The sequence below is a fragment of the Anas acuta genome, chromosome 3 (genome assembly GCF_963932015.1).
Source record: "Anas acuta chromosome 3, bAnaAcu1.1, whole genome shotgun sequence".
In the NCBI taxonomy this organism is placed as follows: domain Eukaryota; kingdom Metazoa; phylum Chordata; class Aves; order Anseriformes; family Anatidae; genus Anas; species Anas acuta.
In genome coordinates, this window is record NC_088981.1 from 45,333,302 (window position 1) to 45,351,024 (window position 17,723).

At 39.5% G+C, this 17,723-nt stretch overlaps 1 protein-coding gene across 6 annotated transcripts in view; it reads left to right on the forward strand.

Moving 5' to 3' along the window:
• The window catches only part of RPS6KA2 (ribosomal protein S6 kinase A2), a 301,250-nt gene that overhangs the window by 224,865 nt on the left and 58,662 nt on the right, over nt 1-17,723 (forward strand). For all 6 annotated transcript variants that reach the window (XM_068676930.1, XM_068676932.1, XM_068676928.1 and 3 more), the window contains 4 exons: nt 5,478-5,558; nt 6,362-6,441; nt 10,012-10,118; nt 17,322-17,359. In XM_068676930.1, coding sequence (XP_068533031.1) covers nt 5,478-5,558; nt 6,362-6,441; nt 10,012-10,118; nt 17,322-17,359 — 306 coding nt within the window. The remainder of the gene's footprint in view (nt 1-5,477; nt 5,559-6,361; nt 6,442-10,011; nt 10,119-17,321; nt 17,360-17,723) is intronic.

The window sequence follows — 17,723 nt, forward strand, 5'->3', positions numbered from 1 at the left end:
TGATTTTCTATGTCATTGGTGCATTCCAGTGCTATGTAAAGAATTTGAAATGGAGTTGTGTGTCCCCAAGTCTGAGTTATATTTTGCCTTTTTTCCTCCTGAGACATGTTGATGAGTTTTAGGGAAGTAAAAAGGTAATGGATGAAATTTAGATCCATTTTTTTATTCACTGATTTCTCCTGCTACTGATATTTTTAAATGCTGATATGATTAACATAGTTTCTAACTGCCCCCGTTCTTGCTTTGTTAATTAATTAGGGCTCTATTCCCACCTAAGCAGGGATTTTTCTTATCAAAAGGTCATTTTAAAAGTTGGGGATGGGCAAGTCATTTATGATAAATTATGGTGTTTTTTTTTTTTCCAAACATCTGAGCAGATTGTGAAATCTTTCACATTATTCAGGTATTTTCTGTGTAAGTGTATTTCTCTAAGCGGCATTTGCTGGTGCTGCACACAGAGGGGGGATTTCTCAGGGGATTAAGCAGCGCTTGGGCTAAAATTGTCAGAAAGGACAAAAGGCCATATGGATGAGCCACTGAGGCACCTAACCCATCATTTTACAACCCATTCCTAGTTGTAAAAGAGAGAAGGGAGGGACCTGGCTCCTGCCCCTCAAGGTAACTAGCAGGTATTCACACAGGGATGAGAGTTATCATGGGAACTGTGCACTAACCACCCACTTAAAAATAAAAACAAAAATAAAAAATAACTAAAGATTTACCACTCTAGTGCTGTTATAGCATGATAGAACCAACTTCAGCTTTAGATACAAAAAGCTTTAGAGTTCAAAAAAAATTAAAAAAAAACTTAGTGCCATAGTTAAAAAACTATAGTTAAAAAACATAGTTAAAAAACTATGGCACTAAGGGACGTGGTTTAGTGATGAGACTTGGTAGGTCAGACTTATGGTTGGAACTTGATGATCTTGAAGGTCTTTTCCAACCTAAATGATTCTATGGTCTTTTTTTTTTTTTTTTTTTTTTTTTTTTCACTTGAAAATTGAAGCTGAAGTGTAATATTCATAAATTAATACCGATTTAAATTCAGCACTTCTTGACTTAAACAAGGCTGTAAGTAAAACCCTCATGCCTTGTAAGACTGCATTTATATGCAGAGAAAACAGAAACTTACTGGAAGATAAACTGAAAATTCGTTCTCTTGAAATAGAAACAGGTTAGACTGAAGACAGAGAAAACAAACACACATTTAGGTGATAGCTTCAGGAACAAATTCTTTTGATAGAACTAAGAATTATTCTCAGCGGTAGTGAGAAGGGTAATATTGAATTAAAATATTTGGAGGTTATTCTTTAGCCAAAGAGCTCCCAGAAGCAATGTTCTGTCTCCACTGAAATTGGCGACTAAATGGTGTTTAACTTCATGGAGCTCTGACTTCAGTGCAGCTACTCAGTCACTAGAAATATAACAAGTTACTTTCCCATTATGGTGAATTAGCTATAAATTTTAATCAGTATTACAGTGAATAAATTAGTGTCTCTTTTATAAGCTCCCCTTTTACAGCTCCTGTAGGCCACGGTTTCTCTAATTACAAACTCTCATAGGGTTGGCTTGACATCCTACTGAACTGCTTCAAATGTCATTGTGTGTGCATCAAGGGAGGTCCCTAGATTATCACGGCTTGAAAGTGTACATAGCTAGAGAGACACTAACTCTTAAAGTGAGAAATTTTGAGAAGTTCATTGGCTGAAAATTTATCTTTTCGTATTTAAACTCAACCCAAGTTACTATCATGAGAGCTTCAGAGAAGGAAGCAGGATTATGGTTTTATTTTCTTTTTCAGAAACTAGACTGCTAGTCCAGTATTGAGAAGAAATATTTTCTTTCTCAGTGGAAGATGCTCTGAATATATTTTTCCCTTTTCCCCTTTCCTTTCCCATGGTTATTGAAACTAAAACAGCTTAAGAAATATAATTCATACTTTAAATGAAACCCTCTCCTTAAGCATTTGGTGTTAAATAAAATAAGTGGTAACATTCTCTTTGATTTTCAGAGCTAGGTAGATAGAAGCGAATAAGCTGTGTTTATCTGCATACATCTTCAGCTGTCTCCATTTCTCTTTCATAGCACATTAATACCTAGAAATAGGAATTGCTTTTATTTCAGGGAAGTAGGTGCTTCCTCCTCTGTTACAGGTTCTGCCAGTTTTGTCTCTTCTGAAACACCAGGGATTATTTCAGGAACAGCTAGTTTGCCCAAGATCATGCAAATGATCGTCATGGCTTTGTGCTCGTTGGTTCAGGTTATGTGCTCTGCTTCTGTCTGATGTATGATTTAAGGATAAACTGCAAAACCCACCTTTCAAATCAAATTGAATACTGGGTAGAAAGGGCAAGAGTTTAGCAGTTTTGTACCGTTTCCAATGGCATTTTATTCATATAGTTAACTAAGTGGCATAGGCAGAATCTGCCTAAGCCACCTGCACTCCCCACATTGTGTGTTGCTCTGAGCCCCTGCAAGTGGCTGAAAGGAGGAAGGGGGACCTGAGCCTCAGTCTTTTCTGAGGCTTTTGAGCTCCAGCACTGCCTTTACAGGTCTGTGATATGACTGTCAGAGAAAACAGGCTCACCTGGAAAGGAATCCATACAAATATGTCCCTTCCACAGATTCAGTCATTTTGGAAATGAGAATCTGAGAAATTCATGGTGAGTTTGTTTGCTGGTCCCCCAATGAGACTACGCAAAATAGATATGTTTACTTGATCACCTGTGTAGAAATACATACTGCTAATGTTCACGCCTTGCACTGGAGCAGCTATTCAGACCCTGTCCCTCTTTATATATACAGCTGGAGTCCCTGCCTACCCAGGATCAAGAAGGTTGAACAAGCAGTCAGAACTAATTCAGATCATATATGAGCAATTTGGCCTAATTACCTGACTACCAGGATGTAAGAACTAGAAAGGAGGCTCCCCCAGAGGAGCAGGCTGGGACCACTAGATGCTAGAAAAGTCTTCAAAATTCAGGAGAGGTATTTTCCTGCCCATTGTATGTAGAAGGTGACAGAGAAATCAGACTGAGACGGAGCATCATGTTGTGGAAATGTTACATCAAACTGCCTACTCTTCCTAAGACCTTTCCTGATGAATATGAGACCCAATCCCAAAAATGTAGGTCAGAGGAAGAGCGGGGGAATTCCTTGGTGTATATGGAATAAGAGAAAAGAAATTTTCCCAGGTGGATACCCTCATAGAGGCAACTTGTGAGTATAAAATCAGTTGTGGATCAGACATATGCAAATAGTAGGGTAAGAAAAAGATATATAGAGAAAGATGGTGGATTTGACCTGCTAGAGAGTATAATTAATAGCTTCTATAGTGGCAGGATTGGAAAAAATCTCGGCCTACATACCTTCTGCTCTCAGAGCATTTAAATCAGGCAGTGTTTGATGCTGGAAGATGTGTAGGGCAGGTCACCAACTCATGTGCCAAGCTGTAATCCTGATTACAGGTTCCAATTATCTCTTCTGGCAGCCACTGCAAAGGCAGTGATTAAAACAGCTTTGGAGGAGTCAAGGTTCAGGAAAGGCTATCAGGCCATGACTCTGGGGAATGAGGTGTCTCCTGTGGTGACATAGCCTTTGTTGTGCTTTGCTGTGCCTTTACCTGATCAGAGGTTGAAATGGTGGCAGTGGGAGGGCATGCTGCCAGCTGATTGTTAGGCCTCTGTACTGCACAAGCACACGTCTGTCTTACAGACAGGCAAATGCTGGCTTCGCTGCTGACGGTAGACTGCTACTTGGACAGATAACTGCTGCTCTCTGCAGCCAGCACTCCCCCTGCTTTGAGATTACCAAAGTCTGTGTCCATGCGCTGCTGCACTCAGGGCTGGGTAGCACAGGTAGATGGATGACAGCGTGAATTGCATCCGATGGCTGTTCTTTGCCCAGCGTGATTTATGCTGTTATCCAGCTGTGCATGGTAAGCCACCCTGCTGGTGTACAAAATATCCTGTGGATTTTGTGGGATGTGTCACTGTGCAGGGCCTCAGATTTCATCAGTCTGGTTACAGAGAAGCACTTTATTTAGCTATCTAACCAAGCTTAATAGAAAATATCCCACACAGTGTGTTCAGCAAAGCTCACCCGTCCACCAGGAGCTCCTGGAGCCCAGGAGCATTGAAGCATATCACAAAGGTTTGTATCTACAGCATGAGAAATACTCCGCTTTCACATATGCTGAGCATTTTGAGTGTATGTTTTGTCACTTTTGTTCTTGAGATAAGGCTAAGATTCTGAAATTCCCTTTGTCTTTGTTTTGATTTTTATCTACGAGGTAACTTAGGTCGAGCGAACTAGTAAGTCTTACATAGCTATTGATCCAAGTAAAGCATCAAAATAGCAAGAAACCCAAGTGTTCCTCCACTCCTATTTAAGGCTTTCAGATCAGCTGGTTTGGTCCTATTTCTGTGTATCAGTTCTCAACGTGCAGCAGCAGAGTATGTGTTTTCATTACGGCATGTTCATTACTTGGTTGTTGAGAGTACTCGGCAGATCCACAACACATGCGGGCGATGACAGAATCTCGCTGAGATCTCAGGCTTTACCACCTAAAATAGTCTCATAGCATTCCTCGTGGATGCTTTTGGCTGCAAAGCGTATTGGCATTGTGTAACACAGAGAAAGGAGAAGAAAACTGTAATACTGTCATTACAGAATTAGGAAAATAGTGATTGACTGAAAAATGAATGTATCAGATCAGGAGCTGATAATCTGTGAGCTTGAATCCCCTTCAACATCTGAACATTGTTAAATGTGTTTGCTATGAAATCTTCAGCATCGTTTTTTATTAGTTTGAACCCAGCTCACCTCTGTAGCTATTTTTTGTTACTCTCTGTTCATCTCAACCACAACAAATATTTTTCTCACTGTTATCCCACAGGAATTTCTCTCTACACAGGAAAATATTTTTTTATTATTATTTTTAATCAGCTTTTTTCTTTATTACTGATTGTTTGGGGGTATTAATGGAAGCTTAAAATATTTCATATAAATCACTTGCAGAGAATGCTATTCAGAGATATCTAATAGAGGCTGCTAGCATCAGCACAATACAAAAAGTTAATTTGCACAAGGTTAACCCGGCAAGCTCTGGGACTGATATATTCCGTTTAATCTTAAATGAGATGGAGTTATTAATTCCATATAGTTTTAACTCACATTAACATTCTTTTTTTTTGCAAAGCATAATCACTTCCCCCTCACTGGTAACACTGTGATGCTTTTAGTGAGGGCTGCTCTCTGCAGAGGAAGGGATAGTGCCTCCCTGAAAAGCTTACAGTGTCAAGATAGTCAGGAAAAGGGGACACTAGAGAATGGTGTAATTTGCTAAAGGTCACACCACAAACCCTCAGCAGACTGAAAAGCAGACCCCAAACCACCTGAAACTCATTCCAGTACTGTACCCAGTGGACCATGCTGCCTCTTAATGTATTTCTGTTCTTATTGTTCTTTCTTTGTAGTTCGGGATCGGGTACGATCAAAAATGGAGAGAGATATTTTGGCAGAAGTGAATCATCCTTTCATAGTCAAGCTTCATTATGGTAACTATAATAAAATGCAATTTATGTTTGTTCTTAAAGTGGTTGGGGAGTTGTAACTAGCTGTGTTATAATTTCATATAGGTATCCCCTGCCTACATACGACTCTGTCTCTAACAAAATCACAGAGGCTAACTCTAAGAAGTTCTTCGTTTATATCGAAGGATAATTTTAGTATAAGCAGATCTTAGCCATTCGTCCATCAAAATACATTTGACATAAAGTCTAATGTGATATATTTTTCTGTTAGGGTAGCTGGTGAGTTACATCTGCCAGCCCCCCCACCTGCTGTCAACTATCATTTAAGAAAACAGAGGATCTACTTTTTAATAATCAGAATATTTGTAATTGTGTCTATGAATGCTGTGTCTTGCTGGAGTTGCCTTCCTGAGCCTCAGCAGCTCCCTGAGCCCCCAGACAGCCCCATTATTGCTGTGCAGAGCCTTCTGAGGATGCTGTGGATAGTGTGGGCTCTGCCCTCGCACAGGTCTGGGAGCTCCTTTCTGTGCCCACCCCTCAGTGACTCCTGGTATCTTTTACAGTAGAAACCAATATTAATTTGTAGGTGCTTAGAATGGAAAGGAATATATTAGTAATATATCATTGTCTTTCAACTGATATCGTTTTCCCCGTAGTCTAAGCTAGACTGCTTAATGCAGTAGAGAAGTTAATTCTTCTGTTCTCTAAGTGCTAAAATGACAGGAGAACTAATATCATGAATGATACACCATTAGTCAACAATATTTATTCTTCAGAGACTTTATCTTGATTCAAATTTCCAACATCTCCATCCTTTTCTAATGCAGCATTTCAGACAGAGGGGAAGTTGTATCTAATACTAGATTTCCTGCGGGGAGGGGACCTTTTCACAAGACTCTCCAAAGAGGTAAGCTGATAGATTTTAAATTTAGAAATGAAAGACTATCCTGGATTTCCACAACCCCAATGAAGCTGGTGGGAGTGCCTTGAGAATAGCCCTGATATATATGTATGTGTGTGTGTGTGTGTGTACGTATAATAGAGTTCCATCTTTAAGTGGGTTCTTAATAATTATGTTTGAATTATACTATAGGAAACACAGCAGATAACCTGTAAGTATCACATCACAGAAAACTAGAAAGTCATTCCCATAGCAAAAAAGCTCCAAGTTCATTGCTCACAGGATGCATCCCGACTGTGATTAGAAGCAGCATGAAAATCCCATCCCCAATTTGTTCTGCCTGGGGCATGGGCATGGAAGTGTTGTAGAAGCACAACCGCTGCTGGCAGAAAAAAGAGATGCCATCGGTCGTGGGCTGACCCCTGCAGCAGGTGTGCAGATAGAGCAGGGCATTGGTCACCAGCAGGAGTGTGCCATCTCCTGCAGCTGCTGCTGGGAGCAGGTCAGGGCCACATTCTGCCCAGGGCTTGTGGTTTGGTTGTCACCTGCTGTCATACCTACCTGGGGACAGCTGCTGCTTTTATCACCACGCTGGGCTCAGTCTGTTCCCTGCCCTCTTCAGCTCCCTCCTATGGGGACATGCTGCTGCTGAAGAATAAGTAATTCAGGAAACCAAACCTGAGTCTCACTAATGCCCACAGGGAGAGGCAGTGGCAGGTTTTCCAGATTCACTGGAATCACTGCATTCACTGGAGCCAGGGGTTGTTTGGGGTCCTGAGGTCTTGTCTGTGCCCTCAGGTTTGTTGTCACTGGTGTAGTGTCCTCAGCCCTTGGTCTCTGTCCAAACTGCGGGAGGAGTGCCAGCATGCAGCTGACCCAGAATCTTTAAAGATGAGATGAGGATGTCTCACATGACATCTTGAGGGGGACCTCTGTTTGATCTTCTCAGTTAGAGGAGTTATGGATGGACTAAAAAAGCTGTGAGAACAGTACTTTCATTGAAAAGTTCCCGAGCTGTTTTTTCATCAGGACAAGGCAGTCCTGATGGTGGTGGCAGCAGCTCCTGGTTTGAGAGATGCTGCAGTGGAGTGGGCTGGCTGACTGTTGTGTCCACCGTGGGCTGGGAGATGAAGTGTTTGCTTTCCAGACTTGTCTGCTAATGCAGGAAGACTTTTGCAATAGGTTAGTTATAGTGTTGAGCAAAGGTATTTTACTACATTGTACCAATTATTTTTAAAATATTAAAAGGGATTAAAGAAAATAAAAATAGTTTCCTGCTGCTTGCCATGAAATCAGGCTTTGTTAGTGACATGTGCTGTCTTAAAGAACCTCTCTGATTTCATGGGAGAAAAGAGAAGTGTTTCTTGGCACCTTCTGCACAATCAGGGGACTTGGAAGTGAAAGAGCACATCTTAGCTTTTGTACTCTGATGAAACTTCAGATTTTCCTAATGCTTTTACAGTTCAGTGCACCCCACTTTATACTATCAAGAATGAGTCCTGTTAACTTGACAGTCCTGATATATGCTTCTCTTTTCAGTGCTTGCAACTCGTCTTGTCTACTTGTTCTTTGCAGCTGTTTAGTGGCAATGTATCACAAGGGAGGATGTTATAGGAAAACTCGTATTGCTTGCAGTTTATGAAATATGGATTTGGTCCAACTGTAGTGATTTTAGTGGCCTTTCAGTCAGATCACATTACAGCATGCGTACATGCGAAGTTCATTTCTTTCTTGTCTGTCTTTCTGAGAACTGTGACTTTAACAGGATATATCTTTATAGATTAAGTTTTTCCCTGATTCTATTGATTTCATATCACGCCTAAATTATTTGTTTTAAACCATATTAATAATCAAAATTTATTTTTTTATATTTAATATGGCTTATATATATATGTATGAGAGTTCCTTCTATCCTTTACAGTGACACTCTTAATTAAATTGTGTGACATCTGCCCTCAGAATCCTCTAGTTTTGCTGTCAACCTTCTGCAGCTTCTCAAAGCGCTCAAGTATTGTGGCTGCCCCTTTCCAAGAGCAGAGGCTTAATTTTAAAAATAAGCTCTACAACTTCTACTGGAGATATTTACATTTACATATGACATGAAAATTTATGTTGAGATGAGTCATTTTACTTCTGTCATATGTAGTATTTGCAGTTGTGTATCCAATATATCTGCTTCTCCTTCTGCATTATTATTGCTATATGTACTGAACTTTAATTAAAGAGAAGTTAATATCATCTGAGTTGTAATAAAAGTTGAACCAGAGGGTTTTCTTGCCATATGAACTCTGTTTCTCTGAGCTTAGTGTTTGGTAGGGTTTTCTTGTTTGGTTGGTTGATTTTGATTGCAGAAATTTTTTTGCACCTAAACCAGAGCTTTCAGTGTTAGTAGTAGCTGTGTCAGATGTTGAAAGGAAACAGCCAACATCAGCTTAGACCTCATCAGGCCCTGTGTGCTGGCCAACACACTGTTGCTCAGGACATCTGCACCTGGATAACTAAGGCTCAGCACAAGGTCCTGCTCTGTGATCTGCCTCTGTCCCTGGCTCTGGCTCAGGGTGAAGCTGTTCTCTCACAGCTAAAACACAGGCACCTCTGTAGATGCCCCTTTGCATCAGGGGAGATTCTTCTAGCTGCCATGCACAAGGATGTGCCAAGTCTTCTTTTTTTTTTTTTTTGCACACACCTCCAATGCTATCCCAGGCTGCACACCTTCAAGCAGTACCATACTGAAGATGCTTGGCACCCTGTGTCAGATATTTTCACCTGGAAAACCATTAACACAATGCTGTGCCCCAGGACTGCAGCAGTGCTATCCTGGGTGTACGGGAGACCCAAATACTATGTGGAGTGAATGAGGCCACACGGCTCTAAAAGCACTGCTTGCAATGTAGCTGCAAGCCCCTTCCACTCTTGTGCAGAAGCTGGGGGTATTCCCCTGTGGCACATGCCTTTGGCAGTGAGGCCAGGGCCTAGGAGTCTGGTGGCCTCTAAAGGCACTGAAGAGACCCCCTGCAGAGTCCCTGAACCCTCGATGCATGGAGGCTTCAATCCATCTCTGAATGTCCTCGCGCTGTGTTATTCTGCTCATATTTGGAAACGAGATGCGTTTTTGTTTCTAAAACAAGAAGCCTTATGCTTCCCCAGAGAGGTTCCCCATATTATTATGTGAGAATTTAGGAACCAAATGCCAAGATCGTAGCAAATTAAGAAATGTGAAAGCAATACGGGCTGCAGTGAATACATTGAATTTTGCCATTCACTTCCAAAGGCTAAGGAGTTAGAACCTTGTTTATATTATTGCGACATGATGTCATCTAAACAGATCAAACAGACGAATGAGAGCAGCATGTTTTAAGGAACAGAAGAAGTACTCATCAGATCAAGTTTTGTTTTATAAGGAGAATCTGGTAAGAATTGTTAATGTGAGCTCAGACAAATTATGGAAAATTGAACCTGATATGATGGGCCTTCCAGCTTTCCTGAGTTAGACAATTCCTTCCCCATGTCTGTTTAATGCAAGCCAGCCCACCACTGTCTAGTAAATAGACATGTTCTTCTTTTCCTTCTCTCTAGGTGATGTTTACAGAAGAGGATGTCAAGTTCTACTTAGCTGAGCTGGCCCTGGCTTTAGACCACCTCCATGGGCTTGGAATTATTTACAGGGATCTGAAACCAGAAAAGTAAGTTAATGAGAAAGAGTGAACTGAAACATAAATACATGAGCTTTTAGGTCATTTCTGCTCCTCGTCTTGCTAACAAGTCAAAAGGTACCAGAGACTCTGTCTTCCTTCCTGTATGTGAGGCAGTACACAAGAGCCTAACTGTCAAGAGTAGGTTTTGTCCACTCCATTTAAGTTGATAAGGTAGGGAAGTACCATATCCTCTCACAAGTGAAGCTTGGGAAGTGGTGACACGTGGTGGAGCTGTGGTTGAGACACCAAATACAGAAGTGGCTAAGGTGGTAATAAGTGGAAGACCCCGTACAGTCTAAAACAGAAGCAGTGCAGTCTCTTTACCAGTGTTTATTTTCAGTTATTCCACTAGGCTGGGGCATGAATTGAGCTCTGGTCTCCACAGTCCCATTCTCCAGGGTCTTCCTATTATCTCACGTAAGCATGAAGCCCGTAAGCAATGTGATGTGGCCTCAAGTTTATGAATGTGCTCAGCGCAGGGTTCAGACCTGTGCTGTTGACTTCAGCAGAACAATTCATGATTCACACCATTTAATCTGGCCTTCCCTCTGATGGGTATAGACTGTTCAAAGCAACTCCTCTTCCAGCTCATACAAAATATGTCTTGGCACTGTTCAGTTTTACTATAGCCATTGTTTAAAGTAAATGAGAATCTCTGAAAACTAATGCGACTAACAATTTTGATTAACAATTCAAAATATTGTCCCAGAATGATTCTAGATTGTTTGCTATTCCTAATGTGGTTCTATGTAGGTTTTTTCCTTCTCTTTTTTCCACTGCAGTACATCAATAGACTAAATGACAGCCACAGTGCTCTGACTGGCAGTCATGTGATATTGTCTTTATTCTGTTCCACTTGGCTGGTGCTTTGCTTGCATCTTCTGTGCCAGTGCTAATAAAGCAGGCTGCAACATGTCAAAGTTACCAGCCTTTTTAATGTAATGGTCACAATCATTTAAAAAAGATGACCGCTGAGAGCAGTCTGCTTGGCTGCTGTTTACAATTCCAAAATAGCAGAGCAAGCCTTCTCCTTTTGTGATACAAAATTTAAAAATTCAGATATTTCATAAAAAGCTAATTATATTACTGTCACGTTCACAGAAAAAAAGAAAAAAAAAAGATACCAAGATTAATTGAAATTGGATTTTGTAGGTAAGAAGCTGAAGGAGAAGAGATTATTTATCTATGACATAGTACTATAGTACTATAGTTTTTTGCTTTTAAACTTTGTTTCTGGTGAGTGTTAATATGAATCATGTACTATTTTTCTTTCTGGTGTTAGATGCTGTTTTTCATGTAAGTGTGTGATATATGTAGCTGCTATTAGAAGCTATCCAAATATGACCCTATGTATTCAAATAAAAGTCATGGTGCTGCTACATTTATAGGCATACACCTTTTTTTTTTTTTTTTTTTTTTTTCCTTTGGGAGAAGTCAGAAACCAAGGAGAAAATTAAGTGCTTGTCAAAACTATTCACTGTATTTGAGACACATAGAACCTGATTTCGCAAGTTCTCAGCATAATGTGTCACTTTGCATTTCAGTACACATCTCTCTCTGACTTCAGTTGCAAGTGAGAGAGTACTAACTCTTTCTGCAGACCAAACTGCAGTGTCTCATACCAGGGATCAGTGAATTGGGAAATTAGAGCTCACCTGAAAAAGGAAGGTGTCACTGATTTGCCACTACCACACAGAAATAAGTAGAAAAGGCAAAAGTAGAATCCAGTTCTGTGTTTTCATGTCTTAAAACAAGTTAGCCATCCCCTTCATTCTTCAGCTGTGCCAAAATCCCTGAATACTATCTATCTGTTCTGCTACCTGTGGCAGGAGTTTTTTGGAACAAAACAAGAAGTATCTCCATGCAATTAAAGACCTTTAGAGAGTAAGGTCAAACTAAGGTGGCAGCCCTCATTCTGGTATTTCCTAACTTTGAATGTATGTTTTTACAACTTGACTTATATAATAATAAAATTATAATAAGTGTAATTCTTTATACTTATATATAAATACATATATATTGTATTGTTAAAATATAAGTGTATATATATATTGTTTTTACTATTGTTGTACAAGAATGGGAATGACCCAGACTGGTATAATTGATGGTCATACCTGGGGATAATTCAAGGCATCTGTTTAAGTACACACACACACACAAAATCCTTTAAAAATAGCTTTATAACCACTAAGCCTATGTGTAGCCATGCCTAGCAAAGCAAAGGATGATTGACTGTTGTTTCACCGGAACTTTAAGTTTAGAATAGAAAAACATGTACAGGTGAAAAACGTGCATTCTGAAGGGGAAAAATGTTATATTTTTAAGTTACATCTAGGAAAGGATAGCTTTCTAAATGAGACAATAACAGAAAGAAAAAAAAAAAACAAAAACAGGACTCTCCCAGGATAATCTCACCCTCCACTTGTCCTTGTGGAGGGTCAAATATACTAAGGTCACTGCTAGTGTGTGGCTAACCTGTTCTTAAAATAGCTGGTGAAGACTCCAGAGCATCCATAGCAGACCTCTAGAAAGATGCTCTTAAAATCTAACTTGAAATTTCTGCGCTGTAGTTGCAGACCATTGGTCCTTGGCCTCTACTCCTAGACTCCCCATGCGGCATGTTTGCACTCGGCAGCAGTCATAGGGAATTGCAAGAATGGCCTTGTCCTTAATCCTGACTTCCGTATACTAAAAAACAAATTTACCAAACTCTTTTTAACTCTTTTTTTTTTTTTTTAAGTCATTTTTTCTAGGCATTCAGTCATTTTCATTTCTCCCCTTTGATTTCTCTTGATCCATATCTCCTCTGAAGTACACAACATGAACTACACAATATCTTGGGGAGAAGCATTACCAGGTTGAAAGAGCACAAAAGGTTTACTCTGTCAGTCAAAATGGAGATAAATTAGTTTGTAATTTCCCAATTCTTTTTTTCCCCTTTTGCTAAAAGATAGGCACTGCATTTGTCCTTCCTTCATTGCTTAGTGCTTTTGCTGTCCTCCAGAAGCTCCCAACAGTAACTGCTAATAGGTTTGAGATTGCTTAAGTCAGCTCTGCAAGTATCTTAAAATGAAGCTCATTGGAATTGTTTATGGCAAAGAAGAGTGGTTAGAAAATAGCACTGTCCAGACCACTTGAGAGAACCTCAGTACATTAAAATTTCAGGTTCACCTTTTTTTTTTTTAAGATTCCCTGAGCAAAAAAAATCATATTAACAATTCAAAGCTATGATTTAATTTTAACAGCATCCAGAATATATACATACTCTGGGAGTTGTTATAAAGTTAGCTGTACTTATATCAAAAGGCAAGCCACTGAGTTTGCTGGTTAAAGTCTTGTATGGAACAAGCAGATGCTGCTTCTCTTAAAACACCGAAGCTACTTTCTTCTCTTTGGGTTGTCTTGGTGGTTTCAGTGGGATGCTGTGTGGAACAAGGTGCTGTTGAGTCACATTAAAACCTCACTTAGACCATGAGACATGCTTCTGTTTAAGAACTACAGTATCAAGCTATTAAATATGGCTATGTTGAACTAGAAAAATGGGGACTTGTAAATTAGTATATGAAATATGTTATTGCTTATGCTGTGGTTTAAGAGTATGGATGACTTAGAAGTAACTCTACCTTCCGAGAATGTAGAATTTTATTTATTTTGCCTGTTCTATCTCCAGGTACCCAGCTGCATCTTGATAGGCTTTTATTGTAAGGGCTTCAGTTAGCAAGGAGAGGCTTACGTTGTGATGCCCTCAGCTGTCCATACAAGGGAGAGCTCAGCTGCTCATGTAACAGCTCCTGAGCTGTTGAACATATATTTAAACAAACAAACAAAACAAAACAAACAAAAAAAAAGAAACAAACAAACAAAAAGGCATTTAATACAGCATACTGTAAGCCATGGCAATTTATTCATGAGTGTAGCTCTTTATAGGGAAAACCTTAGGAACAGTAAGGGTCAAAGGCTTTTGGTGGAGAATTGCTATCAGCTTCCACAGAAGCAAACTGTCCCATTTGGGGACTTCATGGTGCCAATGAAGCTACAGCAGAGATGAGTTCAGCATAAGACTGTTCAGCTTACCTGAGATAGTATGGCAACATGCAAACACTGGAATGTTAAAAAAGGTGGACTGCCTGGGAGAATCTTCATTTTTGGGGAGATATTTGGATATATTGGATATTTGGGAGATATTTCACTCTGTCCGGTACTTTTATAACAAAGCCTGCAGCCAAATGTGACGTTTCTCTGTGACGTTTCAGATTTTGTTTCCAACCTGAGTTTTTGGCTATGGTTTCTGAAAAACACGAAGTGTGGGTTAAATTCTCTGCAAAACTGAGCTGACTTTGAAAGAAACTTAAATCATCAAAAACAAACAACAACAAAAAACAGAGTCGTAGCTTCAATAGTTTTGGCAGAACTTCACATTAATTTGGGTGTATAGGAGCTTTAAAATAAAGCCTAAAAGACATGACTCAAAACTAAAGATAAAAGAGAGAAATAAGAGAGAATTACTATGGCCTTGATTTAAGATACAACATAAAATAATATGAATGGCTAATATTCAAAGTCTTTTATCTCTGTGTTAAAGCTGCAGAAAAAAAATAAAATAAATAAAATGAGGTTGCAGTCCTAGCTCTAACACAAACTTCTCTTTCTCCTGGTGCTAGTCAGGGGAACGCCTTTCCCCTGCTAGCAGGCTAACTTCTCGGCCTCTGACATGCAGATTTCAGCTTTTATTATCCCAAGACATACTTTTAAGCTGAAGTCAGTGAAAGCAGTTTTATTTATTTATTTATTTTTGTGGGATCATCCTCAGGCTAAAATGTTGTTGTTTTGAAATAAAGAACAGGTTGACAATGGTAGTATCCCGTAAACACAGTCAGAGCTTAAACTAAACAGCTAAATGGGAAAATCTAATAGTGAAAGATATCACTCACTGGAATTACAGCCTAATTTAACATTTAAGTAGTCAACTTTTTTTTTTGTTTGTTTTTTACTATTTCAAAGCATCAGTTTAGGAAAAAAATAAATCTCAAACCTGAATCAGATTAACAACTTCCAGTTCTTTTTTCCCTTCCCCAAAGTAGTAGTAGTAGCTTATTTCAGATTAGCTGATCCTACAAACCCTAGGTAATACAATTTGATTGTCGCAATAGAATTTCTACTACTGACAGTGGGGGATAAAAAGGAACAGTAAAGTGATAAAGATAAAAAGAGAAGACAGAAAGGATGATTAGAGAGGAACTTTGCTTCTACAGCCAAAGAAAAAATATTTGTCAGTTGCTGTAATCTGGGTATTTAGCAGCAGATACGGTGTTCTTTGCTTCTAAATGTCACTCAAAGCTGTTCCACTGCAGTACGCTATTTTCTTTTAACATCAAATATAATTTTTTAGCTCATAACCATAACTTTCTATGCACTGGCAGATGGCAAATGTGGAAACCCCCAGCTGTCCAAAACATACTGCCAGGGGCAGCATGAAGCTGAAGGCAGCTGAGGGCTCTGTATAAGGGTGTATTTAGGGAACAGGAGGGAATTATAGATTAAATTTTTGGGGACATAGGCTACACACATGTAGGAAACCAGGATCCATATATTTTGTTGCTTATGCAAACATTTAATGTGAGAAAGTATACTTCTGGGTCACTTAACCCAAAAGAGTTTTATCAGTCTGAGAGCTGCATGGCTGCTGCCTTCATATCTAATGGAGGCGAAAGGTATGAAAACCATATATTGCCTACATAGAAAAGCGACACGAATTTTCTGTAGGAAGTCAGTGGAATATAAAATTAACATTTCTGGGGAAAATCCCACTCCTCTTGAATTTTGCTGTTACTCACAGGGGCTCCCTGGGCATGGGACAAAGTCTAGAGTGATTCCTGTGCGCTGTGCTGCCCTGGCCCTTCTTGCAGAGCTGGGTCTGTGGGGTTCAGACGTTCATGCTCACTTCCAAGCTGGCAGGTGTTTTATTCTGTTCTTTTCTGAAGCACAAGCCTCTTGTTTATGGATTATAGCCACAAAAATACATTTAAGCAAACCTGTTATAGGTTGGTACTTAAAAATTATGCCTCATCAGGAAATCTGAAGAGAAAATAGAAGTAAAGAGGCTTTTATTGGGAAGAAAAAGTTTTAATTATTGAACATATAGTAGTGACTCAGCTGCTGGCCTTTATTTGATGAATTACAGAATAACAATCTGTTCCAAATGCACAAACGAATGGCAGAAGATCATCTCTTTTCAGTTATGTTTCAGCACATAGACAACCTTTCACACACCACCTTTCCTAATGTGTTAGTTTTGCTTCTGTCTTATTTTTGCCCTGAATAAATGGATTAAAGTGACTTTCTAAGAGAATGAAAATACAAAAATAGCTGATACCTCGCTAGACCAGTTTGAAAAGACAAATACACTAAATCTGACTAGGACTGAAGAAACACCACCTTAATTACTATGTCAGTACTAATAGACAGAAAAATTACCAAAGATCATTATTTTTCAGTTTCAGTGTGCCTTCTTATTTCTGTAAAAAACTAGCAATGCTTTTTGAAAACTACAGTCAGTCACTTTTCTCACAGAAATGTTGAAGTGCCTTTGTGAGAATAAGAAAAGTTGGCAGGTGGTAAACGTGAGAACACTTGGATTTGGCTGCCAGGCTGAATTTTCATTTATGCTTCCGGACAGAATAAATTAGCAAGGGCTGAGTTCCATGCAGCTAGGCTGTGACTAGTCATTATGCTCTGTGATCACTTTTATTACTTCAGCATGAACATATCTACCTTTGGAATTAATTTCAGGTCCAGAGAGTCCAAGCCCTTATTATTTGTGCCCTTGCCTTTATTATTGTTAGAACAGGGGAGAACCTATAGCTCCTTCTCCTGCTGGAAGCAAATTCTCTGCAGCTGTTTGCTTTGAACACCCTGTTCTTTCTGAGCTCAGTTCCCATCCCCATCCCAAGCATGCTCTGGGGAAAAGAGGAGGCACCCTGTGCAACTGCCACAGGCTCTGCTTGCTTCAGGCATGAGATCAGTCATGCCTTTGGAGAATAATTTTTCTTTCTGGAGGAATATAATGCACTGAGGGTTAAATGTATTTGAATCATGTATACCTCCTTACTCGCCTTAAACATGTTTTATTCATGCTTGTTAACTGTGATCTGTGACCACCTAATGAACTTATCTTTGCTTCTTGCTTTACAGCATTCTTCTTGATGAAGAGGGACACATTAAGATAACAGGTATGTGAGGAACAGAAAACTCAATGCCTGTGAACTGATTTTTTATTTTTATTTTTGTGCACTACGTTCCATGCCACTTGGTCTGTGCCTGGAAAAATTTTGCTTACGAAAAACTCAGAAGGTAGAAGAGTTTGAGTATTAGCATTCTTTCCTCTGGCAATTCATCAAGCACTCATGTGCTACACATCACATGGATAATACAGTATTTTCTTGGTAAAATCATTCTCCAGACTGACTTGAATCTTTTAATCTCAACTGCCTACCACCATGGATAGAAGGTTGTTCCCAGAATGACTGCTTACTCCAGATTAAGTTCTCTGAATTCATAACTGAGTAGAGGACACCTTGGAAAACCATTCCTTTG